The sequence below is a fragment of the Oxyura jamaicensis genome, chromosome 13 (genome assembly GCF_011077185.1).
Source record: "Oxyura jamaicensis isolate SHBP4307 breed ruddy duck chromosome 13, BPBGC_Ojam_1.0, whole genome shotgun sequence".
NCBI classification, from domain to species: Eukaryota; Metazoa; Chordata; class Aves; order Anseriformes; family Anatidae; genus Oxyura; species Oxyura jamaicensis.
This window is the reverse complement of record NC_048905.1, coordinates 14,891,475-14,919,202: the sequence shown is the minus strand read 5'-3', so window position 1 is coordinate 14,919,202 and position 27,728 is coordinate 14,891,475. Positions and strand designations below refer to the sequence as shown.

Genomic DNA, 27,728 nt, shown 5'->3' with positions numbered 1-27,728 from the left:
TCCCTCATTCCAATAAAGGAGCGACCAGGCCTCATCTCCATTGACTCCCAACAAGACGTTGATTTGACTAACTCAACTTCTATACTGTTATTCACAGCCATCTTGCTCAAAATACCCCCAAAACATCCAAAAACCCGATTTTGCCAAATTCCAGCAACCTAACCTGAAGATTTTTCAGTCCTGATCACTAAAGGCAGATGGGTGAAGACAAATCCAGCCTGAACTCGGCCTGTTGGGGTGCACAATAGCCCTGCTGCTAGCCAGCTCCCCTCAGAGCACCATAAGGAGTGGACAAAATTAGGTCTCGCCGGTGTGCTGGGCAATAACCCTGTACACCTCAGCTGCCCAGCTCCCACCACAACCCTTCTACTCCACCTGGGCTGCCAGGGCAGCAATAGCGGCTTTAACCGCACTCTACGGCTCCGAGCTCAGCCAACGCCGATTTACACCCGTGGGCTTCTCCCGAAGGCAAAAACGCCTCAGTGCTGAGGGAAGGTCGTAGTGCCAGAGCCGGACACCGGCACCACAGCCCCCACCCCACAACCATGGCTCAGCGCCCGTCGCCATGGCCGCAGCCCGCGTTCCTGCCGCTCCTGAGGGGCAGAAGGGAAAATCCGGGGGGGCGGCCGGGCGCTCAGCCCGCAGGCAGCCCCACCGCCGGGACAAGCGGGGCTCTGCGGGAGCCGGTCCCGGAGCGGGAGACGCCGCCCGTTGGGATTCAAACGAGGGGAGCGAGTGCCGGGAGCGGCCCCGGTCGGGCCGCCATGGAGGCGGCGGCAGAGCAGAGGCTGAGCGGCGGCGGTGCGTGAGGCGGCCGCGGGCCCTCAGCGCGGGGCTGCTACCGGCGGCTCCGGCCTCTCTGGTTTAAAGCTCAGCTTCTGCCTTCCCCGTTTTTCCCCCCTCCGTTAGGTGTCACAAAACCCCGGATAAGCTGCAGCAGAGAATTGGAGCTGAAAACGACCCTGCGGGAGCTGGTTGTCTACCTCATTTTCCTTGTCACTCTCTGTCTAGGTAAGTCAGCAGGTGAAGGGGGTGAGTGCGCCTGTTTACGAGCAATTAATTTGAAGCCTGGCACTGGTGAAGCCATCCCTCTTCCAGTATGCAAGAGCAGGTGAGGAGAGCATAGTCATTTAATCCTTACTCCACCTGTCTTCCAGCCAGAAGCGTTATTTCAGTCAAAATTGCTCTGACTGTGTTTTCCTAGCAGCATGACTGGTGCTGATGATTGAAGAGAGGCCAGCGTGCTTAGAAGTTGATGTCAACCTCTTATTTCATCTGTGAGCATCCCCATTTTGCCCTTTCTTCCTAGTGACATTTGGGATGGTGAGCACCAACATGTATTACTTGAACGAAGTGATGCAACGTCTCTTTCTGGAACAGTCTTCTGCTGAAAATCAAGGGATGGATTTTGATAGTATTAGGAACATGGACGATTTCTGGAAAGTAAGGCTTTTGGTGCAAGTATTTTCTTAGATATAGCAACCAGGTAAAAAGCTCCTAGTGTTAATACAGAGCAATAGAGTCTCCTGGTCCACCCAAAATGCCTGCACTAGATGTTGCAGCTTCAGATGAAGAAAGATAAATAACTTCTTAAAAAGTAGAAATTCAGAGTACAAACTGTAATATTTGTACATCTGATAAACAGTCTGAATAGACAGTTAAGGAAAACAATAGGGTCACTGCAGCATCAAATTCTGAATGTTAGTTTCAACAAAAACAAAGATTTGGGGTCTACAGTTATTCTGATTTTCAGCTGCTTAAAAAAAATTAAACCGTACTTGGTGTGATTTTCACTGGAATCACCAGGTGATAGTTGCAAGACAGGTATCTCTATTTTCACTACTAGATGAAGGACCTCCCAACATTGCCATCACTGCCCAGCTGACATCCAAAGGGAAAGCTTTTCATCCTACCCTTTCTTAAAAATGGAAATGCCTGGCTATGACAATTCACTTGGAATAATTGTACTCCCACTTATCATTGTGTCTGTTATTGTTAGTCCATAAAACAGCCCTTGCTATACAATCGTATGCTGATGTACTAAAAGCAGTTGTAATACATGTTCCAAACCGCGGGGGCATGTCGTTTTGCCCTCTGGATAACGTTTTTTTCAAATTCAGTGCTCTTTATCTGCATCTAAGAAACATACAGAGGAAGAGTTTTCAAAGAGCTTCAAAAATAAATACTTTCTTTAGGTTCAGATGACTAAAAGCCTAGTCAGAAATGCACATTTCAAAACAGATCTTCAGAGAGTAAGATTATGTTGAAACAACATGCAATATTTTGTGTTTAAACATTTTTTAAACTCATTTAATGATACTCCAAACAACTGTATGTCGTTGTTTTGCCCTGAGCAAACCCATTATGTATCTCTGATAGAGTACAATGTTCACCTATACAGTGTCTCACTTGACAGAGATATTTACACCTTTTCCTTATGAATCCATTCTACTCCCTGTGGAATTCCATCTTAAAATCCATACCTATAAGTAACCTGGGAACCCTGTAAAGATTTGTCTTTTAAAAAGCAGGGTAGTAGTGATATTTATACCTTTTGAATCTTTAACCTTGCTTGTATATATAGTTTGCAGAGGGACCCCTCTTGGATGGACTCAATTGGGACAAATGGTATGGCAACACAACATCAACCCTCCAGGAAAACACCAGCCATATTTACTATGAGAATTTACTGTTAGGAGTAGCCCAGATTCGCCAGCTGAAAGTACGCAATAACACCTGTTCCATCTACCCATACTTCCAGAATTTCACAAAAGACTGTTACTCCACGTACCAATATAAAGCAGAAGACAAGTCTGACTTTGGTCTAAAGAACGGATCTGAGTAAGTCATCCTACTTCAGATTTTCTTGTAGCATCTCTTGGATATATATTTATAAGAGATTTTCAGATCTGAAATACTTTCAGTTGGAACCAGACAGCAAGCACAAAAATGTTTTTGAAAATCTTACTAAATCCTTAATACCGTTATTCTTCAGTAACTTATAATTGTGCATGCCATGAGCTGAGTTTTTCCCTTGTTTACAATGAGATAAACCATAGATTTGTTTTTATGCCAATACTATGGACAGGAATTTGGCATTGGAAATTTATAGCGGAGAGACAGGAAAAACTGGAAATGGCAAGCCCAGTTCAGCAAAAGTACATGTTAATGGTTCTATTGCTATTAGCATCTCCAGAGAAATGCTCAGCTATATGAAGCCTTAACTTAAATCACATGTTTATAAATTAGAATCATGCTAAAGTGTTGTGGAAACAGAGCCAAAAGGCCTGTTCCACACATCTCATTTAGCACTGATTTAACCCAATGGGAGAATATGTGAACATGCCACAGTAACGATGAACTACAAAAAAAAGAGACATTCTTTTTACCTATGAAGATTTGAAGGTAATTAAACTGTCTAGCCCACATGGGTGAAATCCAGAATCATAAGCACTTGTTTTTTTTTGTGAATGTACTTAGTAGATAAAGAAATGGGAATATTTTAAGGTCATAAGTCTCATGCTTACTTCTTGTAAATAAAAGTGTTATTTAAAGGTCTGACTTAAATGGTCAATTGTGGATGCAGTGGAACACAAGAACTAACAAGTATAAAATAAAAAGTGAAAGCTTACTTCAGTACAGTTTTCATAGGCCAGCTGCTTTTTTTTTTCCTGTTGTTCATAGATGGAAATACAATTCTGCCCCTTCTTTATCCCCATGGTACTGGGGAGCCGCGGGCTTCTACAGTAGTGGAGGATTTACATTTACCTTGCCAAGATCAAAAGAGGAGAGCAGAGAGAAGTTGGAGTTTCTCAGGCAGCATGGTTGGCTCACTAGAGGAACCAGGGTTGTATTTATTGACTTCTCAACATATAATGCTAACGTAAACCTTTTCTGTATAATCAGGTGAGTTCTTACCTTTACTATGCATCAAATCCATTTACTAAGGCTTCCTGAAGGACACAAGGAAAGGCTGTTTGCCTCAGGCATACACAGTCATGTTTCTCAGGCAGTAGCTGGCAAGACAGTAGTAATTCAGTAAAAAAAAAATGCAGAAATTCAGTTAGAGCAGGGAACAGACCTAGTTCCTTCATTTCCAGTTTTTTAAATGGTTGGTGTCTGTACAGCTGGTTGATACTGTAGGAATAAATTCCATAGCCTTTTGCAAAGTCAAAATCTAGATTATTTGTATTGTTGTCAGCTATTGGAGGGAAGAGGCTCAGGGTGGGGTGACTATGTGTCCTTCTGAGACACAGTTTCTTTAAAGACTTAACCAAACAGCAGAGTTTGAGTGTTTGATTAAATAGATCTGCTGTCCTCACCCTTCACTTCCTTGTAATACCGTTTTCATGGGGAAGTGAGCGTCACCCTTAAAAGAAGATCTTGCAGATAAAGGAGTCATACCAGTTTTCCTGTTTTGCACAAATGTTTGGCCCAACTACAGTCCCAGTTAGCTATTATTACTGAAGTAATAATTAATGTTAGACTAGTAAGGGCTGAGACAATTTAAAGGTAACTGAGATAATTTAAGGGTAATAGTAACTAACACCAGTCCCCGATTTTTTCCAGGTTGGTGGTAGAGTTCCCTGCCACCGGGGGTGCTCTCACCTCCTCACGTATCTACTCTGTGAAGCTCCTCAGATACATCTCATTTTATGATTACTTCTTGGCTTCTTGTGAAATCGCCTTCTGCCTCTTTATCATTACCTTCATAGTCCAAGAAACTATAGAAATAAAAAAACTGAAAATGGAATATTTCAAAACTGTCTGGAACTGTCTGGATGTGCTGCTGGTAATGGTGAGCTGCTCCTCAACTCTTCTGTGCTTGCCAGCATAGGCTAGCACTGGGTAGACACCCATCGAGCCAAAAAAGCCCAACCCCACTCTTGGTTAGTCACTCACCGAAGAGGCCCCATCGTGGCTCAGCACACCTCAACTCTTTCCTAACCTTACCGTCAAGGTGCTGTGGCTCCATGTCCTTTCCACTCTTTATCCACCTTGTTTTAGCTGTAATCTCGGCCCAGCTAGGAAGCACTAGCACACAACTGTCAGCACAGTGAAATTAGAATGTATGCAGTATGTTGTATAGTGCAAATCCACCATTGTCACTGCACAGGTACAAATATATTGGCCAGTAAGGTCTCGTATGTACAGTTTATGACCAAACATCTAAAAGGTTCTTCAAATCTCATCAAGGGCCTGCTGACATCAATGCAGTCTTTCCTGTGCAAAATAAGGCTGAAGAGAATGGGGTAGCTGGACTTCAGTTTCACTGTCTTCTGCTTTCCTTCAGGTGTCCATCCTTGCCATCGGCTTCAATATCTACCGCACCATGGCAGTGTCCCTGCTAATGGAAAAGCTGCTCTCTGCTGAGGATGTTTATCCAGACTTTTATTTCCTTGCTTTCTGGCAAGTCCGTTATGACAACATGATTGCCATCAGTGTCTTCTTTGCTTTTATGAAGGTATTGGCTCTTACTCCTTTTCTTGTATCAATCGTAGTGTTTCTAAGCTTATTATAAACATTCATTTTTACCTTTTCACAAATGAACTGCAAAGGTGGGGCTAGAACGGGGAATTTTGTTTATAAGATTCCAGAAGTGTTTAAAAGTATCTCATTCTCGTAAACATGGGTCACACAGATTCCAAGCCCATCTAAAAAAAATTCTGCACATAGGCAGCTGTCTCCACTGGAGCAGCTGGGACACAACCATAGCCAAACAGCCTCCTTAAACTCAGTCTTTTCCTAGACTCAGTATTATCCAGGTCACAGCCTGACCTATACAAATGGCATGGCGGTAACAGGTGAAGCTATTCATAGTTTTCATAGCTAGAAACTATGAAAACAGTAGCCATTATATAACAGTTTGTGAAACCAAAATGTATCTGAAACTGATCCAGAAATGCCTTTCGGCCAGGACACCTTTAATTTCATTTTTATTTGCGAGTGGATTTGCTGATCTCCAGAGTAGCAAACCTCCCCAAGATTACAGGCTACTTTTACTCCTAACCAGGTGCTCTGGGACCAAACCAATCCTGTCTTTGCATCCAGTGCCCCTACTATACTGAACCCCAGTGGCCATGACTGAGGCCATCCTTTTGCCTGTGCCCAGCACACATCAGTGACTTTAGGCTGGTCAGCCTCTGGGTTCCCAGGGACTGGCTAAAACTTCCCAAAACTTTGCCTGATCTCAGTCTGCTTACAGGCCATCTCTCCAAAGGCATTTATTTGTAAAGCAGCCAGCACAATGTGGCTGCAAAACAGGAAGGGGAGGTGGTCACATCTGGCAGAAGAGATCACTCCTTACACTCATGCTCCATACAATTCAAGTTCTTGAACATACTCCATGGGGCTTTCTGGGTTGTGTCATTTGAAAATAACAGGCTTTTGGCCTTCCTCCACCTCCCAGGCCAAGGCTGCACGAAGCAGCTGTTTGGGAGCCCTGGCTGTTAACTGGCTGTGTGGAGTCTTCCTCATTACATCCTTTCTGTACTCCAGCTGCACATTGCCCCGCATTATCCTCCCAGACTCATTACTGTCAATTTGGTAGCACAAATGTGCTTACAATTAACAGCTGTCATTGAACAAGACCTGCATTCAGGCCTTGTTTCAGGCATAGAGTAACAGAGCTCCTTACTGACTCAGCTCGGCAGGGAATCCTCAGGTGCTGGACGGTGGCATGCCTTCAAGTCTCCTTGCCCAGGGTTCCGCTTCTGCCGGAGCTGACTACTCCTATCAGCACCCAAAGACCTGCCTATACGCTATCAGCTTTAGCACATATGCCCTGCAGAATATTCCTTTTCTCCAGAAACACACCCAATCCTTCATACTCCTTACAGATGCATACCATTAACATCTGGTATGCAATTTATTTCCAAGTAAAACTTAACCTATAAATTAGGATTACAGATAACATTCCAGAAGTTCTGTTAAGAAAATGCGATGCATTCTGACTACTCCCCCCCTCCCAGTAAAATATGGTCTGTTCTCTTGCAGATATTTAAATATGTAAGCTTTAACAGGACTATGACACAGCTATCCTCCACTTTATCTCGCTGTGCCAGTAACATCTGTGGATTTGCCGTCATGTTCTTCATCATTTTCTTCGCCTATGCACAGTTAGGCTATCTGGTCTTTGGGCCGCAAGTTGAAGATTTTTCTACTTTCCTAAACTGCATGTATGCAATTTTCTGAACTTCTTTATGCAAAATCCCCAGCTAGTGCAGGTACAAACAGTTTCTGCTAAGCAGAACTTTTAAAAGTACAGGTCTCCAACTCCTAAGCCTATTTCGTTGAGTAAAACCAATTTTGTTGGCCCTACAAGCTGCTTCCCAAAGCCATCATATGTCCTAAAGAGACAACAAATACACTAAACAGGTCAGAGAAGTGTAAGAAAGAGAAGCTCAGGAGCAGTTCACCCAACAGAGACAGGAGACCATCCCCACAGCTCCCAGAACAAATTTGCAGTGTGTGAGCAGGCCCCTGGGCAAGCAGGCAGCCCAGCCTGGCAACAGACTGTCTTGTTTTGCCTCTTTCAAAGCAGGGACTTGAAATTACCCAGCAGATGTGCCACCGGGTATGCAGTAAAGTCCCCAGCATGAAAACCACATAAGAAATGCTTCAGAGACCCGAGGGCTCAGAGCACAAACCGAGCATGTTCAGAAACTGGAATCACAGCTCTTTCAAGAAACCATCCAGCTGCACAGCTGGCAGTCCCTTAATCCCATGCACTGGCTCTGTTGCTTTCTTCCCCCAGTTTTTTTCAGCCACTCACCATAGCAACAACATCAGATCAGTTCCAGGTGCCTTGCACCTTTTGGCAACCTTAACCTGTCACCCAGGGTGCATTGTGTTTCAGCCTACAGCCACATTTCTCAGAGAGAACTTTAGAGGGGTATCTTCAGTGTACCGGACTGTTTGAAAGCAGCTTTTTCATATATAATTAAGGCACTTCTAAAGGCATAAAATAACTCATTCTGGATCCACTCAAATGCAAAACAGTCCTAAGATGCTGCAGTACGGAGGAATAAATAAATAAATGTCTTACCTAAGAATTAAATCCCCTAGAGGGGGTCACAGGGGCCTATGCCACTACCTTCTGTGCTAACAGAAGGGGTCCTAGAACAAAAAGGAAATCTAAAAAATGTAATACCAAGTTCTCAGACATATACTAGATGCCCAATTTATCATTGCAGTGTAATCCTGGCTTCCTTTTTGATTGCAGTGACTACAGTAATGGCAAATCAGTCTCAATTACATCTGATTGATCTTGAGTTTTGTTTGTTTGTTTAAATAATGCTTAAAATACTTCTCTTTAAGAGAAGCCAGTCAACCTCAGTCTTGTGCTTTTTTTTCCGCCCAGCTTTTCGCAGTTTCGTATTGTGCTGGGAGATTTTAATTTCCAAACCATAGAAGTAAACAACATCCTTGGACCTATTTACTTCATCTCATTTGTATTCTTTGTGTTCTTCATATTGCTGGTAGGTAAAAACGCTCACTTTTGTGTAAGCAGTAGAGAAGAACTACTAGGTTCTGTTGTGTAGCACTCTGAGGCAGTCTCTTCCACCCAAAGATGACGCTGTTGCCTTTAACAGCAGGCTCGGCTCTGATGCCCATCACTACACCTGGGCAGACAGACAGTCTGAACTCCTTTGCACAAGTTCCCAGCTAGCAAGACATTTCTCAGCTCTGCCTTCCTCTAAAGAGCCACAAAAGAGGCTTTTGCACCATAAAACAAGGATGTTGCACCTTTCACTATACTGCACCATCAATTTCTTGAGATTTTAATTTCTGAAAACTTCACTGAGAGCTCTTGAAAATTGCATGATTTCAGCCTTGTCCAGTGGAAGGTTAAAGAGAGACTTTGGTGGCACTCTGTAGTTGCAGGTTTTCTCGGTCAGTTGGATTGGTGTTGTCATTAGTAAGTTCTGATTGTAAAACCATCTGAAAAAGGTGCAATATAATACAAAGAAAACTGTCACTTCCAAGGAACTTGGCCATTTAGCCGATAGGAAATAAGAGATTCCTCTCCCAAAATAGCCCCTAAAACCCCAGGATTCTCAGAGAATTTAAGTGCATTAGAAGCATGCCTGCACCCAGCAAAGCTCCCCCAGTCCCGTTAGTTCCATGCCCTAGCATCAAACGGCCCCCAGAACCACAGGACAGGCATAACAAACACAGTTTCCAGAAAAAAATACCTAACTGCCTCCTTCCTGTGCAGAATATGTTTTTGGCTATTATAAACGACACCTATTCGGAAGTCAAAGCAGATTTTGCAGGGATACCCAGTCATGAAATCCACATCAAAGATCTCGTCAGACAGGTAAGAAAATGCTTCTGTGACTACCTAATTTATATAATTATTAGAGGGGGAATTCTATGCTACATCCGTAGCGAAGAACCTTAAACAGCTGAGCCATAACCATTTAAGAACACCCAACAGCTGATTTTTTACTTTCAGCAAATAATTGACAGATGTAACTTTCCATCAACCCCACAGGAGCTCTTAATGGTTATTATTGATACAAGTAGCATACAAATTAGGGTGCAAAGAGCCTGCCTTTACTTCACCCTTTCAAAAACAGTATTTAAGACCAGCCTGGTTTGTGGTATTTTGTGAGACCAACTTTCTTCAGAGCTTACTGTTGCTGTTCTTCCCAGCCGAGAAACTAAAGATCTTCTCTGCATGCAAGTTTAGGGATATTGCCAAGCGTAACTGAAGCGAAGGGGCCCCACACCAAAAGTGCTTGTAAGGATATAAACCTTAATGGAAGAGCAACGAGGCCTGTCTGTGCTGGTGTAACTGTATGACAGAAGAAGAGCAGGGACAGGGAATTACGGTGCTTCTTGAGTCAGAGCAGTCAAATGCAGTCAGTTAAAAGGCTTGGAAAACTTTGAAATCAGCAGCTAAGACAGATTGGGAAGACAAATTCTATTTATGTGCCTTTAAAATCCCACAGTTTGGACCATTTTTATGTGCCAGAAAGGAGCACAAAAGGGCAAAAAATCTTTTCCCAAATTTTCAGTCCAGCTTGAAATTGTGACCTCCTTTCCCGCTAAAGAGGCTGCGTACAGTTCTGTGGCTGGGAGAAGTCACTACCTCCTCCTAGAAACCAGCCTTTAACTGGGAAGGAAACGCAGCATCACCAGTAAGACTGAAATACACATGGGATGAAAAACCTACCCATTCAGGCCACGTTTCTCCAGGCTGGCTGACGTTGGTCGCTCTGTAAGAGGAAGGCTGGCAGCATTATCTACTTGAAAATTTCCTGTAAGATTTTACACGTTGTGGACACAAATTACTTTGCTTCTGCAAAGCTTAGCCCTTCATACAGCCAGTCCGGTCAGCAACAGCACAGCTTAGTTTCCTCCACCCAACCTTATTCCCCTACTAATCCTGGTCTAAGTTAAGATTAAGTTGTTTATACCAGAAAAACAAAAGCCTTACTGGATTTGGTTGGATATTACCTTCAAGTATTTCACAACCAATTTGAGATACAGCAGATAAGTTTCCCTGAGCTAAGGGAACCAAGAAAGCAGTAAGGATGGTGGCGTTTCTTTTTGATTGCCAAGGCATCACACGGGTGTTTTGTTCCTTGTGTTCAAGTCCTTGTATGGAGGTGTCTGGTTAAATTCAAGCCAATTAACATGCTCAACATTCTGTCTGTGCTCAGAGTTGCAATAAGACCCTTGTCAAGCTCAAACTGAAGAAACCAGAGATGGGTTCAGAAGATGAGAACCTGAAAAGGTAGGATCTCAACCCAGACTTCAACATTTACTCCCTGGACCTAGAACAGAGCTATTCTCACAGGACTTCTGTCTCTTCTCATTTGTGTGAATGAGAAGCAAGGAATTTTCATCCACTAAAAGAAAGGATATTTCCAAGCCTTCCCAAAGGGGCAGCGGTAACGAAAAGGTAGGCTTTATTTTTTCCTGTACCCTTACAAACTGGATCTATTTCAAAAGCTGTTTAATGCCAAAAGAGTCACAGTTGTCCCCGCTGTTACTTACAAAATCTATTTCTCCACAGAAAACTTTTTAACGTGATAGGAATAACAAAAGCTGGAGCTGTAAATAAATAAAAATTGCTAGCTATGCCTCAAGCTTTAAATGAAAGCTTGTTTGGGCTCTGTTCAGACAAGGTCATGAAATACAAGAGCAGAGCTGGCAGTAGCTCCAGGTCAGTGTCTTAGCAGTGCTATGAAGTTGTGAGCTGGGCATTTGCCCAAATGCTAAACGAAAACAGATGTATGGAAAAAGACATATTTTAGAGCAGTTTGTCAGGTCACAGGCTGCATATGCAGCAAGAATCACTGTAGCTTCCACTTGCTTTACAAAAAGGCTTCCAACAGTCCTTGGTAGACCCGTATCTGGGGTAAAGCCAGTGCAAGCACCTCTAAAACATCTTAGAAAGGAAAAAAAAAAAAAATCTACAAGAAAGGGAAGTCCAACAGCTAGCTGTAAACGCTACTCCAAATAATGCTTGTGGTCTCTCACTTCTGAAAAGATTTGTATTCTTACATCCTGTCTTTTTCAAAGATCCAGAAGGAAAATTACTTTCAGACGGAGAGAGAACATTTTTCTCCCCAGAAATGCATACGTCTTTTCCTGCTCATGCATGCCCCCTCCCTGCATAAGTGACACACTGACACGCTCACAGGTACCCAAGTAAACAGTGTTGGCTTTTTCTGATTTTTTTTTTAAATCCCTCTGGTGTGGAATAGAAGTCAAAGTTACAGAAAGGGAGAAAGCATCATCACAGGATCCCACCTCCTGACAACACTGACTCAGGCGCTGCTTCTCAGAGCTATGTCTCCCCTGCAGAATTTCAGCAGTAAGTGTTTGGGAGAGCCTGTTCTTTGAAGTCTTCTTCCCATCCCTAGGCAGTTGCAGCAGCCCTGGCTTGAATTAGCTAAAACCCTCACAGAGCGGCAACTTGAGAGAGACACAAGATCAACACAAAGTCAGTGATCTTAAGATACTATTTTAAGTGCTCTTATACTGGCTGACAACAGCTGCCCTCAGAGAGGGAAGATGGAAGCAGAAAGGACGTTTAGTAGAACAGTTTGTAAGAACATTAGTCAAGAATGAGGTGGGAAAAGAATTTAAAATATTACCGCTCTTCCAGTACATCTCTTTGTGGCTGCCCAGAGAGGGGGGACAAAGACTGTAAGGACTTGAGCTTGTGATGGGGTATTTCGGGACTTAAGACTCTTTGCAGCTGACACAATGCAAGTAAGCAAACAGGAAGGTTACAAATACAAGTTCTAGAGGAGCCCATCTCAAGGACTTGTTGCTGTATTTGTGTCCTAGGCTCCTCAAATATACAGCTGAGTTGGAGGAGGAATTAAACAACGCTAATGCAAAACTCAACAGAATTATGAAAAGCATGCAACAGCTGAAGCAATCTTCAGGCAAGACAGAAGAGTAAAATGGCTCAGCTCATCTGCTAACAGAGATGGCTTTATTCTTCATACAGTTGAAATTCAAAGTCAAGAAAGAGCAATTCTTCCCGACACCTTTTTATATATTTCTGGATAAAAGATGCGGAAATGTCAATAAAGATATATCATTGTTACTTCACAGTCTTATCTGTGAGCTTCAGGTAAGTTCTTCAACCCTGAGAAGAACTCACCACCCTTACCAGCATTCTGGATAGGAATCCCTAAAACAAATGCCATTTATTCTGCTGCCTCGTGTTGTGAAACACAGACATAAGCTAGCTGCTCTTGTAACCAAGGGAGCTGATAGTGAGCTATGACATCTTCCTGGGCCCACTTCATATAATTCAGTCTCTAGCTACGTGGCCCAATGTAATCCTCAGTTGTAAAGTCCAGCATGTGGCTCCTCAGCCCAGACTTCCCTGGACCACTTAACCTGCACTAGTGCACCTGCTGGCAACGTTAATGCTTCTTTCTCAAAAACTCTTGTTGCAGGCACCTACTGTTTCCAGAACAGGTTTGTTTTTCCCCTGAAGGCAAAATTCTTCTTTCAGGAAAAAACAAACACACGGAACAACAAAACTTTATCTAGTCTAGGGCTTAATAGCCGGAACCGCTAGAGGGCGATTTGCTTTCAACTGGAATTCTCAGAACATTTTTATTCCTAAATCCATTACTATACATCGCCTCAGAAACAAGGTGTTATGTTCAAGCCAGAAACTGTCTACTCGTATGTAGCCATTAGTATTTGTTCTGTGATGGGAAGATGATGTTCTTTGCCACAGGAAGAAATAAAACAGAAGGAATAAAATGTGTCCAAACAGCATCCGAGCATGCTGTTAACACCTGAGGTCATCACTAGGCTTCAACACCCCACCTGCACTACACAGCCTCTGCATGCAGTTTTTCAGCTGTACGTCTCAGCTACTGCGTAACATGCAAAGCCCAGCCTCCAAAGTATCCTGAAACCTGTATGAGCCCTACAAAGATTTGTAATACTATAAAGATGTCCTTACGTCTTGCAGAGCAAGTTACTAATCACACTGTGGAGGATCTGTATCACGGGCAGGGGAACAGAGAGCCATTTAAAAGGGACCCACAAAGAGGTTACTGGAGCCCAGTAGCACAAGGCAGCAGCCCTGCACTGGCTCCCTTGTTCTCTCCACTTCCTAGTTGTCTTTCCCATTTTACCTGCAATGCTACACATCCACAAGCAGAATCTTCAGTTCTTCTATCACTTGCCAGGCCTTACACTGAAGAAAGGTACGGTTACACAAAATACAAGTCAGTCTGAAAGACCTCAATTACCTTTAATATGATTTTACACCAACATACTATCAATAATCAATTTGTCCAGAGGAAAAGCATCCTCTTGAGTTTACAGAAATATATGCACAATTACTGGGTTTGCTTGCCACTGATACTGATTTTAAGGCTAAGAGATCATTACAGATACAAAGGCACAAATACTGCTCATCAGCTGTAGGTGTATTCAAAAGCAGTGAATTAATTAGCACAGTAATGGCTGAATCAGCTCTCTGCCCTGTCTCCTCCCACAGTTGCTACCACTGGAGCAGACATGAGTGAGACTAACACTTTGCTCCTGCATCACCACACACCAGGCTGGCACCCTAGCAGGAACTGAAGCCCCCCCATCATACAATCCATGGAGCTGTCAGTTCAGGACCCGATCTGGTCACTCTCCTGCTGGCTCTGCTGAGCGGCACAGGCTAAAGAAGCGAAATAAAACTTAAGCTACTGCAGCTTTGTCGAGAGCCGTCTCAGCACCAGTGCTGCCACCAGTTCTGGTGGCTCTGCTGGCAGGCTGTGGAACTCAGCCCTGCCTGAGCAACACCCTGAAACTAAAAAATAAAATGGGAATACTAAAGAACTCAGCACTTGTTTTTAAGGTAGAGAGGGGGTAAAAAGCACAAGAAGAAACGAAGATATATGACAATAAAGGTTAAGGTACTTTTATTATAAAAGTCTATACAATGAGCACCAGACATAGCAATGCAATTACATCTGGTTTAGTTATATATATATTCCATATCTATATATCCATATAGATATATAGGTTTTGCTTTTACCAAAGTAAAACTGTTATATCACAAAATGCCTAGTTCTACCATTTATTTATTGCTCAACAAGGATGGCACAAAACACACTCATAGCATAACTGTTGCCATGCTTATCTACTATACTGAATAAACAGCCAAACACTGCATAACAAACACAAAGCAGCTGTTAATTCTGAATTGGAACCAGTCTGATCACTCACTCACTTATAAAAATATTGGAATCATATAGATTTAAGCATTATAAAGGAGGAATATATTATTTAAAACATTTAAATAGTGCATATTGACATTCTGCATGTGGTATATAAAACACAAACATTCATGTACAACACTATACAGTACACATTAGTTTCAATGTTTGGATACACCCGTGTCTGCAGACTGATAGAAAAGTAACTGAAGTGTACATTGCACAATGAAACTGAATAAAATTGATAAATGGTCTCGAGACTAGTTTAACCTCATAATTCTCTAAGGTCCCAGATCATTTTGCTGTTTAAAAAAAAGGCATACCACCAGTGCTCAATAGTTTTAGTGCTTTTTTTTTCTGAATTCCAAAATTACATGCCTACAAGCAGAGTAAAACAAAACGGGAAGTATTCTACAGTACTCAGATGAAATCTGAGCACTAAAACCTACTTTCAATCTATTTCATATGCTTCATGGCAGAATAGCAAGTCTATGAGGTTACATGCTAGCCACTTTTTTCTTTGTGAGAAAGTTCATTTTTGGTCTTTCATAAAGCAGTGTGAGTAATAGCTATGTTGACATCAGCCAGTCGTAAAAACATGCAGTGAGAGGAGGTGCATGCAAAACATGGCCACAATCAAACTGATACACTGAAGAAAAAAAATTGAGAAAGCACCAGATAAAATTAACACTTAGATTTTGCCAGATCAAAAACAGCTGCTGATGGCTGCTGCAGAGCAAAAAGCTAGCTAAATGATCATTCAGCACAGCAGATGTGATGCTCAAAACATTATTTAGTTTCAACTCTGAAGCTAAATCATGCAAGGCCCATAAACTGTTTTGCTTACATCAAAAGAGTTAAGATAACTTATTTTTATTCTCCAACTGTAAAACAAAACTGTGATAAACAGCAGTAACTTCTGCACCCAAAACCATCAGTTCACCCTGTGGTGCGCATGAACTACGCTGATTTTAGCCCTTGATACCATACTTATTTCAGGCTGAGTGGATTTTTAACTGACCTAAGCCAGCTCTTTTCTGCTAGAGCTACGCAAGTCTGAGCAACAACAGATTTCCCACACACTGAAATGTTCATCCTGTTCCTCAAAATCTTCTGAAAGTGGAGATGCAGTATCCAATTCAGACAAAACACTATGTCACCAATAGCCGATAAACTATAACCAACAGAATGAACAACAGTAACGTAAGTCCTGTAGGCAGCATGTGATATAACTTTTCAGTTTTCCAAGTTTTAGAAGACACTAAGTAAGGTCACTTTCTTGTTTGTCCACTGTAATCTTTATCAAGGAGGAAACGTGACCACTAACAAGCAATATCCACAGATAGTAATTATTACTGTTATAGATGCAATTTACTAAAACTTAAAAGTTGTTCCACAGCAGTTCTTTGGAAGGAATTTCAGGCTGGCTTTTAAACGTTCCAGGAAAAAGAGCTGTATTTTTAATTTGCTGACTTTTTTCCCACCCTACAATAAAATAGGCAACAGGAGTAGTTCAGTGTAGCATTATGGTATAAATAATTTCTTCGATAATGCAAGAACTTGGTAACAACAAAAGTCTCTGAGTTCTTGAACACTAAATAACAAAATGCTACAATTGTTTTGGAACAAGATGAATGCATCTAATACAAAAATTTTGATGGAAATTGTGTTTGCTAAAGTTGGATAGCGCAGTCTCAAACTTACAAATCTTATTTGCTCTCTAGACAGGACCTACTTACCGCTCAAACATGTTATAGTGGCACCACAATAAAGTGCACAAACTGGATTCTTTCAACAGTGCATGACAAATGAACATAAGCACCCGATAAGTACAGTGGTAGCATACGGAAACGTTATTCGATGTTTTGGAGGAACGCAAGTTAAATTGATTTTGAAGAATCTTGTTTGCTGATTAGGACTTCTAACAGCCTAAGTTTGGCTTTAATTTTCTTGTACTCCCTGTACTCCTCAAGCATTGGAACACGATCTTCTTTCTGTACATTCCTGTAAAAAGAAGCACACCTAAGTTTCAAGAAAACCCTCCACAATGCAGCAAGTCAAACACAAGAGCAGCCACATGCAGTTATCTTAGGACAGAAAAACATTGTTGTCAGGTAATTCACCAATAATAGACTGTCTTATTTTAGTTCCTTGCACTTAAAATTGCCATCGCCTAAAAAAACTGAATGGAAAGCCCAGCAGCATTTATTCAGTGCAACCGTTGCACCATAGTTTATAAATAAATTATTCTCCTAAGTTCTTCTGGACTTCTTATTAACAGGGTATGAAGATTTCATATCCTGTGTATATGTTAAATAAAAAGACAAATCTCCATTTTCACTCTACGTAGACTGACCCACAAATTGATAGCAGAATATTAATTTTATTTAAGACTGGATTATAATAAGTTAGTCATTAATAATATGTCTTTCTTTTTAAATGAACTATTAATTATTAACCTCATTATTTGCCATTCAAGTCAAAAGGAGTTATGTCCCAATTTCAGCAAGCGTACGATGAAGCCCTCTTAGCCAAATTTGTACGACTAATGGTCTGGGAGTTTATCGTTACAAGAGAAATACAATAGAAAGTGTAGTTAAATGGATCAAGAAAATGATTGGTCTCTTAGCATGTTGTTATTTTTGTTCATGGTATGATACACCTTGAATAATCTCCTATGGCACAAACGGAAGCAGTTCAGTTGAACTCGTAACACATCCAAATAAGAAGCCTAAAAGAACAATACAGGAACGAGTAAAAGTGATACACCCTTAAGTGCTGAAGCAAATACCCACTGTCTGGACTAACCTGCTGGAAAAGAAAGACAAATAGGTGTTTCTTGTGCAGGGAAGTCTGCCTGTGTATCTGACTTCGGTTGGTTTTGTTTGTTAATAAAACTAGTTCTTAAAAATATTTCAATAAAGGGTATTTTTAATAAAAAATATTTTCCTTGTTATGCTTTACAGACTGTAAGAGAAGAAACAAAACTCTAGAGCAGGCTTTCTCCACTATTAAAAATACACAAGGATGTTATCTCCTTCAAGGTATTATTCATAATAAAGATGAAAACAGGTCAGATTCCATTTGGTAAAATTCATATAAAAAGCTGAAGAAACACTTGGCTACAAAACGAAGCTGCTGTCCCACATGTACTTCTATGCTAAACAAACCTTCCATTCTGCTGATAAAACTCCTCTTCAAATTCTCGTAATGTCTTGCGTAGCTTCTTTTTTTCAGCTCTGGCCTTCCACAGTTGCTCCAATAATTCAGGCCTAAAAAGAAAAATATTGTTTGCCATAAAAACAAGATTTAGATTCTTCAAAGCATAGTCAAAAACAACGGAGCTCACTAAGCTAATACTGAAATTATCTTGCTTATAAGGAATATAGTATCTGGTCGTGAAATATTGAGAACAAAGTAGTAGTTAATAAAAGGGTATAAATTTTCTGCTGTCTACATAGTTGTAGAAGATTTAGAAATACTACACAATTCACTAAACACAAAAAGATCTTAGGCATGTCAGAGGAAAGAATGCTCATTCAAGCCAAACACCTCCTGAGAAATGCTGAACATGTCAATCCTTTCCACACATCATCAAATTTGGTATCATGACTAAGTGCAAGCAGTACAACTTCTGTAAGAGAATTAGTCATTCCTTATTTATACACACATAGAAGCAGCTCGGGTGCTTGACAGCCTAAGGTCTCGGGTCAGTTTCTCTTGACCATCTTCAACATCAGACTCTGAGTTCTCAACTGGGCTTAAAACAGACTGTGATTGGACAGCAGTTTTTAAGATATCATTCAGGTCCGCAGACAAACCATCACTTTCCTCCTCTTCTTCCTGGAAGTCAAAGCAGAAATTCAAATAAGAAACGCTTCAGTTCCCTAGTACAAGTGCTTGGCAATACATTTTTTTAAAATGTATTTATTGTACACACCTTAATTTCTTCAAAAAAATGTGCAGTTTCACCTTCAATAATAGGCTGTAACACCTGCCCCCGCCTCTTGGTTGATGGTGAACCCTGCAATAGTACAAGTTTGATTATATGCAATGAGACATTAAATGCTGGTCAGAGTTTTGTTCAAGTCGCCTAACACCTAAAGGTGGTACTTCTTTCAGAAAAGAGAGACTGCAAACAGATTTACAGAGCACAAACAAAACAAGCTTAAAGACCAAATGGCTGAGATGCCCAAAGTATCCTTGAAACAGAAGAAAACATTGTGGCTTGTAATTTATGTAAAAATAGCTGAAATTGTAGCACTCTTTGAATTTTCAATAAAAAACACTCTACGTGTTTTGTATAAAATTTGTAAAGCTCAAATTCATATTCACTCTTGTTCTCCCAAACCACAGGCAGATTACAAAAATGAAGTTAAGGCCAAAGACATTTCGTATCTTCTGCCATGCACGCAGCAGGAATAATTCTGCCAGCTTCTCTTTCTAGACTACCTGAAGCCCAACAATTGGAAGTGCTACACCAAAGACATCTATTACTACCTCAGAGTCAATATCCTTCGAACTTCAGCCTGAACAGGTATCGTTGTGATATACAGGTGTTGCTGTTAGCAGCCTGTTAAACGCGTGCTGTTATGCTCTGCTCATTTATTATCCCTGGACATCATAAGCACTTTCAACAGATGGACTATTTGAACAGGAGGAAGGTGAAACATGAAAGCCACACGGACAATGACCTGTCAAAGAACTTCAATTAGAAGAGCTTCCTGCCTCTTCAAACAATGCCATACAGGCTTCCGTGTATGTGATTAATATACCACGATACCGTGACAGGTATCTCAGAAAGCAGTTGCCATATAATCCAAAAAGCAATTCTTGAAATACCTGGCATAGAACACAGCCTACCTAGAAGCTACCACTGAACAATCCTTGGTAATTAGAGAGTTCCACTCGTCTTTCTTACAGATTTCAAAAGTAGAGGCCTGTGAAATGTTGTGCCTGTTGCCTACAGCACAGAACAGGAATTATGTTACTAAGAGCTCTTCTGAATATAAAATCTTTTTGGCTGGTATCACCCACTCCTTTGTTTCACAACTTAAAAAAAAAAAAAAAGATTGATATTCATAAGGCTATTGGCAACGTGAAACATCTCAACTGAACCATCTCAACTGAAGAGTGAGATTTTTGAGGTGAGAAATGAAATAAAACCCAACCAGGCAAAGACACCAATAACAACCTGCGTCTCACCAGTGCTGCAGGAATGCTTAGGTATTTAAGAGCAAATTTTGTGTGTACAGAACTCAGAAAGGGCTACTGACTTAACATTGCAGTCCTGTTTTAGTTTAAGGGCAATGTAAATCATTTGTCTATAAAATCAGCTACTCAAAATGTGTATGTATAAAGGAACTATCTTGAGATGTTTTTTGTTTTTCAATCTCAATGTTCTTCAGCTTAAAGTGGGTAGCTAAGACCAGTCCGAGTCAACGTAGACTGTAGATTAAGTCGCTGCTGAGTAAGCCACTGCCCAGTTACATAAATCTGATAGAGGACTGTTTATATGTAAAGAGATTATCTCATGTCAGCTATGCAGTTCCTTCCTTCTAAAAGGGTCAAATGGCTAATATCAAAACTATGTTTTGTTCCAAGTCTGGGTCAGCATTGCAAGATTTTGATCATAGTTCCTGAAGAACAGACATCTAGCTGGTTGTCACTCCACAACAGATCATGATCAAAAAGGTTTTATCCATCTCTTTGCACAATACGGACACTTTTCTTCCTCATCACTTAGAAGAGGGGAAAGAAAGAAAACAAAGAGCACTAGAAGCTAGGAGGAAATGAAGTGAAGACACAATGAAAGCGCAGATGTTGTACAGATGCTGCAGACATTGGTAACAGATCTCATAACAGGGAAACAAAAAGGAATGGAATGGTTCCTGCGGCCATCCTATTGCTCGTGCGTCTAGTAACACTAATATGTACTACAGAAGAGAAGCAAACTTCATCGCAACTGGTGTGACTATTCCCTGGGGAACCAGAAGTACAATATGTACTGTGGATCTATACCTAGCACTGTGCCTTGAGAACATCAGCCAAGGAAAGTTATAACAGCTTATTTACTTCCACTGGGAGCCATTTACTTCCTCAGAGCTGTCAAGGTCACAGATAGCTTTGAACTGCACCGCTCTCAGCAGTAAATCAAATGCCTCAAATACAATGACATCATCTTATTATCTTCCAAAAGAAAGATGTGTTTTATGGAACAGTACTCCTAGCTGTTCTAAAGTCAGTCTAACACTTGAAAAGTGGAAAAACATAAATAGCATGTTTTACTCACAAGAATAGGAGTAATGCTTGCTCTAGTTAACATTTGTTTTACAAGTCTGTATCTGTCATAAAGTGGCTTCACAATATGTCTTTCTTCTCTAGTAACCTAAAGGCAGAGAAACCACAGAATTAATTATACCAGTCACTCAGTAATATACAAGCAAACACAAAGTGGTATGCTTCTCGTGCCAGGCCACAAATTCCAATTAGGAACATAAAACTATTTTAAACTGTGTGTATGAAATGGGATTTATGGAGAGAAAGGGAAATTATAAGGTGCTTCCTGCCCTCCCCTCCCCGTCTCTTTTCTCACTTTAAACTTCTTCCTGAAAAATATGGAGTTAAGACTTCCTAAAAGTTAGGGGAGCCTAAAGAGAAGCAGACCCTCTGAAGACCTGTAGAAAAAAGGAAAAAAGGGACCAAGAACCACAGAAGACTGTGTAACTTGCAGTGATGGCGACTCTACAGAAGTGACAGGGGAAAAAAAGGTGAAATTATAGAGATTTTATCTGATACCGGATTTCACTCTTATTTCTTGGCCGCTATGTTTACAAACATAATAAATCTTGAAGGTTATCATCAGCACTTACTGGCATTTTCTAAGGTGCTTCCAAGTCCAGTGCCAGTATCACTAATACCATTATTCTTCCTTGGTTTTCAGCACTGAAAGGCTTGTTCAGATACATATATGGTGGTGCTGATTATAAAGTTAGTGCGCCAAATCCAGAAGGCTATAGAATAGTAACCGTAAAGATCTTGCAATTGGACTAGCGATGCTGATCACTGCCCATAATTCAAAACCCAGAACTTTAGGCACTAATTGCTGGTCACTTCCTCTAACTTCCGTATCTCCAATTACGTAAGATACATGCCACATACTTTAGAAAAAAAGTGCCTCAGCATTTTTAGTTTTGTGAAATCCTAATAATCTTTCAGGAATTTTCCTGGAAATTCAATAGTGCCATTAGTTAGTTAGTTAAAGATTTTTCTCTTTGTTTCACAAGCATTGCACCGCACTATACCAATCACTTCTCAAAATCCAACAACCTACTGATCTGCAGAAAAAGGCCTAGGTAACGAATCAATACCTACATTCTAACTTTCAGAAGTCAGTGCAGTAATTTCCTCTGATGGCAATATAGAAACTGTCAGATAACGTTGTGTTTGGGAATAAAAGCACCATTAAATTCTGGTATTAGATAACAGTAATTCTTGTGCAGGAGTTAAGTGTACAGTTTGATGAAGTAAACTGTTATTAAAGTACACAGCTTGATGAAATAAACTATGTATTACCGGCCGTCCATGTTGACTTTCATAATACAGGAGACTCTTCTGGAGGGATGTTTTCTCTTCTACCAAATGGTCCTTTGTCATTTTCTGTCAGAAGAAAATCACACATTAATCAAACACAAGACACTTCAACAGTTGTTTCAACAGTTGTTCTACAGGTGGTATCAGCAATACAGGTGCCTTCGCTAAACTTAGTTAAGAGCATAATGTCCCATCTTAATCCATTCAAATCTGTCCAATATTGTCACTAAGTACTTGCAAATATTTTGATAAAGACTGAGCAAGGAAAATGTGGTTCATCTTGATCATTTCCCTACAGAATCTGAATTGGGAGGGCTTGGAAAAGTGCTGCTAATAAAGGCATCTTTTTGTTGATGAAACAATATCTAATCTGACCATACTCTCTCTCCCCCTCATTTTCTTAGAAATGTCCAAACCATAACCTTTATATTTACCTTTATATCTTCTGGCAAACATCTCTCAACTCGTTTTTCCTTTAATCTTTTCAAAATGAGTTCGAGCGTAGCTTCCTTGGTGGGCTTCTTCTCTTTCTGCACAACACGCATCTCATCTCCATTTTCTTCATCCTCTTGGTCAAGAGAAGAACCAAAACTTTTTGGAAGAGTGTTACTCCGTGGACGTGTTTGAGGTATGAATTCTCCATCTGAGCTCTTCTGCTTTGCATCTGAAAATAATAAAAAAAAATTAATCCAAAGGTTTAAAAGAACTTAAGTCCCTCAGTTGGTTTACCTGCAAACCAAGGAACATAGAAGTTTGCACAGGCAAAGTTTCTATTCTAAAGACAAAGCCGAAAGAATAATTTGATTTTGCTTCTGCAATAAAATAAGTCAGAATCTAGAAATTAAAGATTTTACTGTCCTGTGGAATTCTGCTGAATGACTTAGCACTTCTATTTCAGTCACATAGATAATTTGTGTTTGTACAAACCAAAAGTATAGTATCCCTTACCTTTAATTTGCTTTCTTAATTTGGTAAGGTCAGTCATCCATTTTAAAACTTTAGGATTGGCTGCAATATCACTATAGGAGGGCTGAAAAATAATACAAAGTTTTATGTAGACAAGCACATTAAAGCTTGTTTATAAACATATCATACAAGATTTGGCAGTATTTATGACAGCAAAGGTGACTAGAAACATGGATGCCACTCAGAATGTGGTAAGATCTCAGTGCCAACTTAATGAAGAACACTTGTGAAAATAAGGTTGAAACAAAATATCAGAGGTTGAACCAGAGCAGTAAAGACACTTTTGTCTCCATGCCTCATCAGACATCCCTTCAGTCAGATCAAATGTCACTGCCCTTCTCTGGGCTCAGGCATTATGGCATGTTTTCTAGTATTGCTGTTGTTCAGTTCACTTTTGTAAACAGCAGCATATAACAAGATTATTCTCATTTGTGAACTCACAGTTAGTTGCTCAGTGATGAAATACAAGAAGTAACTTAGCTCTACCACGCAGTCATTTGTCCTGAATAAAAGCAGAAGTGGCAACTTACCTTACTGTTTTTCTCTTTTTCAAATTGTTCTTCAAATTGCTTTATTTTTTTCTGTAATTTCTTGACAAGCTGATAAGGCGTCTTGTCTTCCCTTTTGTCATCTTTTGAGCTGAAGGATGCTCTTCGTGTTCTGTATAAAAAACATTTTAAAATGTCATTTAAAATAATTAAACCAGTGCAAACAACTGTATGTTTGAGTAGCAGGTGACTAATTTCTGTATTTTTTCCTCCAGCTCATAATCCATTCTTTTCAGGTTTTCAGTCAGAGATGTTTACTTACTGAATCAAAATGCTATCACATCCTCTGCCTTCAAACATGATGTATTATTTTCTCCTCTCTAGTTTCAGTTATACCCCTAACAGAAATAGCTCTTCAGTGAAAAACAGCATTTGAAATTCATGTGTAATAAGCGTTTTAGCCACCAAGAAGATCTGAACTGTTTTAATGACAATGTAATTGGAAGTACTTTAATTTATCTAAATTACCTAGATTATCAGTACTTCCTGAAATATCTGGCAAAGAATGCAGCCTCGTCTAGAAGCTCCCACTTAAGAATTCTTGGTAATTAGACAGCTCCACTTATCTGTCTTAGATGAACTACTAGATGCTTATCTTTAAAATATTAAGAATAATCTCCATCATCTAATCTGTCTGATTTACTAATACATTTCTGCAGAATGTGATTCCAGTTTTGAATCACCTTTTCCACTTGGTCAGCCCCTTGACACTTGCTCCTTGTGAAAACCATTTTCATTTCAAGACTAACCAGAAGAATTTTCTAGTACATGTATTATACAAGGCGCCTAAAAGATCTCTCAACACAGCTAGTAACACCTACGTAATTCGAGATACTAGATGCACTAATCTAATAATCCACTACTGTCGATCCTTATTAGTTTCAGAATGAGAACAGCTATTACGATCAGCACTTTTCTGCAGGTCAGCCTTCTGCAACATTTTAACAGTACTCATCGACCATCTTCTCTTGCTAACTGCAGAACACTCTGAAAAGTATTTTTTTTGTATCAGTTTGTCAATGGAAAATTAGAGATTCTAAGTTTGGTCTTTCATGTTCCATTTTTTTAAAATTATTTTTATGTTATTTCTTCCCTAATAAGCATGGAGATTTTTCTTGTACTGCTTTTCATAGCAGTACAGGCCACAGCTTATATACAATTTTCAGAGGATCACACTCTCCAGTGTCACACAAATAACTTGCAGCTTAATTACAACTCAGCTTTCACCCACTGGGTTAAATGGGCTTGATCCTCTAAATCCGCAACAGAGGACCTTCATTAAGAACCCTCTGTCTTCACTCTACTGCTATCCCACACCTCTCCCTCTAACAGTTGATTCTTTCCTATAACCCTTCTGAATGAAGGCTTTCCACAGCCCAAGTGAAGGATCTTCTCAGATTATTACTGCATGTTTTTGTTGCAAGGATGTGTGTAACTTGGCTCTTTACTGGAAGTGGATATGTGAAACAAATCTGAAGTTATGCAACATGAAAATAAATACTCATGCTACTGAAAAAAAAAGAAAATATTGCATAAAATCACAAATCAGCAGTCCAGTAAAGACTGGTACAAAAAAAGGATATAACTAATATCTATATCTTCAGCCATTATAGGAAGTGCCATTATAGTAGGCTGCCAGAAGCCCTGACTAAATGCCAGGGAAAGCTCTGCAAGCTTGTCCTATTTTTACACTCTTTCCCTCAGCACCTGCCAGTGGCCCCTTTGGGAGAGACGATACTGTCCTAGAACCACCTCTGGTCTGACCTGCTACGGCAGTCCCTGGGCATGCAGGACCACCAAATGGCTATATAGTGCTACATTTCACCTTGGTCTTCAATTAATTCATCATACCATGAAAACCATGAGGTTCTTAATCAGCTGAATTACTGGAAGTAACATCTCCTGTCCCAACACCGTGAGAGTTGCATTAAAATACAATACCTAACAAAAGAAAGTGCTTTGGATGAAGAATCTAGCGTTTCTGGATCATGTAAAAAACGCTGGCTTTGCCCAAAATCCAAACTACGATGTGACAGTATTGGGTGACAGTCCTCTTCCAATGGATGATTTGTCATTCTTCCAGCCTGTGGGGAAAGCTGAGCTTCTCCAGATTCACTGTCTTCCTGCCAAGATTTGAAAGCGGGAAATGGATCTGTAAGATAAAAAAAGGAAACAAAATGGTATTTGTCTGTTAAGAGAATTACAAACAAGAGTCAAAAGGAAACAAAAATGTGTACCCAAAGCTTAGTCTTGTATGCTATAAAGGATGTGGTGTCATACACAAAGTGAATAAAAACAGTGAAATACATCAGAAAGCTACAAATTCTGTCATATAACAACTGAAAGAAATATGTACTGAAATGAAGTATGCACACTAGGATCCCTTTTTCAAAGTGTTTCTTACAAGTAAGTATACATTTCTGAAAAATTCATCAGCGTAAGAGCATTATCATCAGAAATCGGAAGTTAAAAGAATGCATTTACTGTCCATTGCAATATATTGATGGGGAATTTAAATTTCATACCTTACACATACGCATTGAAAGATTGTCCTCTTGATTTTGAGCAAGATAAGCCTACAGTACTCATTCATTCAGTCTTTTTAAAGAAGTGTTGTTTGTTGGGTTGGGGGGGGGCGGTTGGTTTTGTTTGTTATTTTCTTTTTTTAATATATAGTTTAAATCCATCTTGACACCACTAAGAAAAAGAGATTTCTTAATTTGTGGAAGGTGATTTCTTTTGGGCCTGGGACTCCAAAACAAATTTTTTAACCCCTATGAAAAGTTACTTGCTAACATTCCTTACAATTCTCAACTGTGGTTTTCTTGTCATCTAACAAAAGCTGACAGAGCCTTCCAAGCACTTTAGTTTAAAACTCACCCCCTTCCCTTTCAGAACTTTGCCTATGTTTTCCACAGTCCAAATCAGAAATTTTGAAAACTGGGTTCGAAGTGTGCAAAACAACAATAACACCCACAAAGTAATCTTAAAAAAAAAAAAAAAAAAAAAAAAGTAACCCTTGTACCTGCTTTCCAGTGGACATTTACTAAGTATTATGGTGGGGTTATTTTGTTGTTTATATTTGGTGGTGGTGGTTCTGTGGTTTTTGTTGTTTTTATTTTGTTTTGTTTCAAGCTAGAACCTTGCCTGTTTACACAGTACAAGATACCTGAAGGGGACCTTTGGGAGGAGGGGGGAGGTAGGGAAGGGGGAAGTAGAGGGGGAAGGAACAAAAAAAAAACTTGCAAATCAGAACATTCCCAAGATAAGGGACAGCAGGTGAAGGGTTAGTTAGAAAGCAAACCATAAACTATCAAAAGGCAGATAACTGAACGTATGGCGAACCATACTTACCCTCCCCTTCTCTCTGCAGATGCATTGTTTTGAAATCAATGAGGGGGAAAGTGATAGGGCATGGCGCTAATAAAATGAAAAAGAATGGCAAAAATACTAAAGTGAACACACAGCACAGTCAGAACAAACCATACATAACATGTAAAGCAGGAAGATACAGTACCAGGGAAAAAAATCCCGTATTATGGGCCAGGCGCTGAGCACCCTCGACTTCCAAGCAATTTCAATGGCACGTAAGGATGCTCAGTCCTTAGCAAATTTGAACTGTTTACCGAAAGGTTTACAAAGAACTGACACAGGAATAGTTAAGACTTACTGTAGTTCAGTAAGAGTCTCATGCATCTTCATGTTCACAAAAGATAAGTTCTAAATATAGTTTTGCTCTCACTTTGTCATTAAAAGATGGTAGTAATTTCCAGAAGCAGGACAAATGCAGCAAAATACCTTCAGAAATGTACATTAACTGATCTGCATTTTCCCCTATTAAAGCAGCAAGTATTTCATGCTCGTTTTCAACAGCTCTGTTGGTTACAGGCCATTAAAATTGCCATCAAAC

At 40.2% G+C, this 27,728-nt stretch overlaps 2 protein-coding genes and 1 long non-coding RNA gene across 10 annotated transcripts in view; 2 read left to right on the top strand and 1 right to left on the bottom strand.

Annotated features, from left to right (window-relative positions):
• The first annotated feature begins 701 nt into the window (after positions 1-701).
• PKD2L2 (polycystin 2 like 2, transient receptor potential cation channel) lies at positions 702-12,577 on the top strand. 3 transcript variants are annotated; one of them, XM_035338414.1, is made up of 14 exons: positions 702-801; positions 910-1,011; positions 1,310-1,443; positions 2,585-2,841; positions 3,685-3,906; positions 4,570-4,798; positions 5,294-5,464; positions 6,997-7,178; positions 8,363-8,480; positions 9,221-9,322; positions 10,674-10,747; positions 10,846-10,915; positions 11,724-11,833; positions 12,313-12,577. In XM_035338414.1, exons 1-14 carry the CDS (start codon positions 765-767, stop codon positions 12,428-12,430), a joined length of 1,926 nt encoding a protein of 641 aa, XP_035194305.1. In that variant the 5' UTR covers positions 702-764; the 3' UTR covers positions 12,431-12,577. The 3 variants fall into 3 exon arrangements, with proteins under 3 accessions (XP_035194305.1, XP_035194306.1, XP_035194307.1); XM_035338415.1 differs by lacking the exon at positions 11,724-11,833; XM_035338416.1 differs by lacking the exon at positions 12,313-12,577 and having other exon boundaries at positions 10,846-10,890; positions 11,717-11,833.
• Positions 12,578-14,389: 1,812 nt separating this feature from the next.
• The window catches only part of FAM13B (family with sequence similarity 13 member B), a 59,188-nt gene continuing 45,849 nt past the window's right edge, over positions 14,390-27,728 (bottom strand). For 4 of the 6 annotated variants that reach the window (XM_035338402.1, XM_035338399.1, XM_035338400.1 and 1 more), the window contains 11 exons: positions 27,173-27,238; positions 25,760-25,970; positions 23,801-23,930; positions 23,253-23,334; positions 22,739-22,968; positions 22,287-22,370; positions 21,004-21,099; positions 18,652-18,735; positions 18,382-18,554; positions 17,882-17,983; positions 14,390-16,715 (listed from right to left, as the gene is read on the bottom strand). In XM_035338402.1, the coding sequence (XP_035194293.1) occupies positions 16,592-16,715; positions 17,882-17,983; positions 18,382-18,554; positions 18,652-18,735; positions 21,004-21,099; positions 22,287-22,370; positions 22,739-22,968; positions 23,253-23,334; positions 23,801-23,930; positions 25,760-25,970; positions 27,173-27,238 (1,382 nt within the window). In that variant the 3' untranslated portion in view covers positions 14,390-16,591. The remainder of the gene's footprint in view (positions 16,716-17,881; positions 17,984-18,381; positions 18,555-18,651; positions 18,736-21,003; positions 21,100-22,286; positions 22,371-22,738; positions 22,969-23,252; positions 23,335-23,800; positions 23,931-25,759; positions 25,971-27,172; positions 27,239-27,728) is intronic. The other 2 variants (XM_035338405.1, XM_035338404.1) reach the window with 2 other exon arrangements.
• On the top strand, positions 19,864-27,473 carry LOC118173660. The gene is made up of 3 exons (XR_004754336.1): positions 19,864-19,998; positions 26,062-26,065; positions 27,461-27,473. It is a non-coding gene; the product is annotated as an uncharacterized LOC118173660 (long non-coding RNA).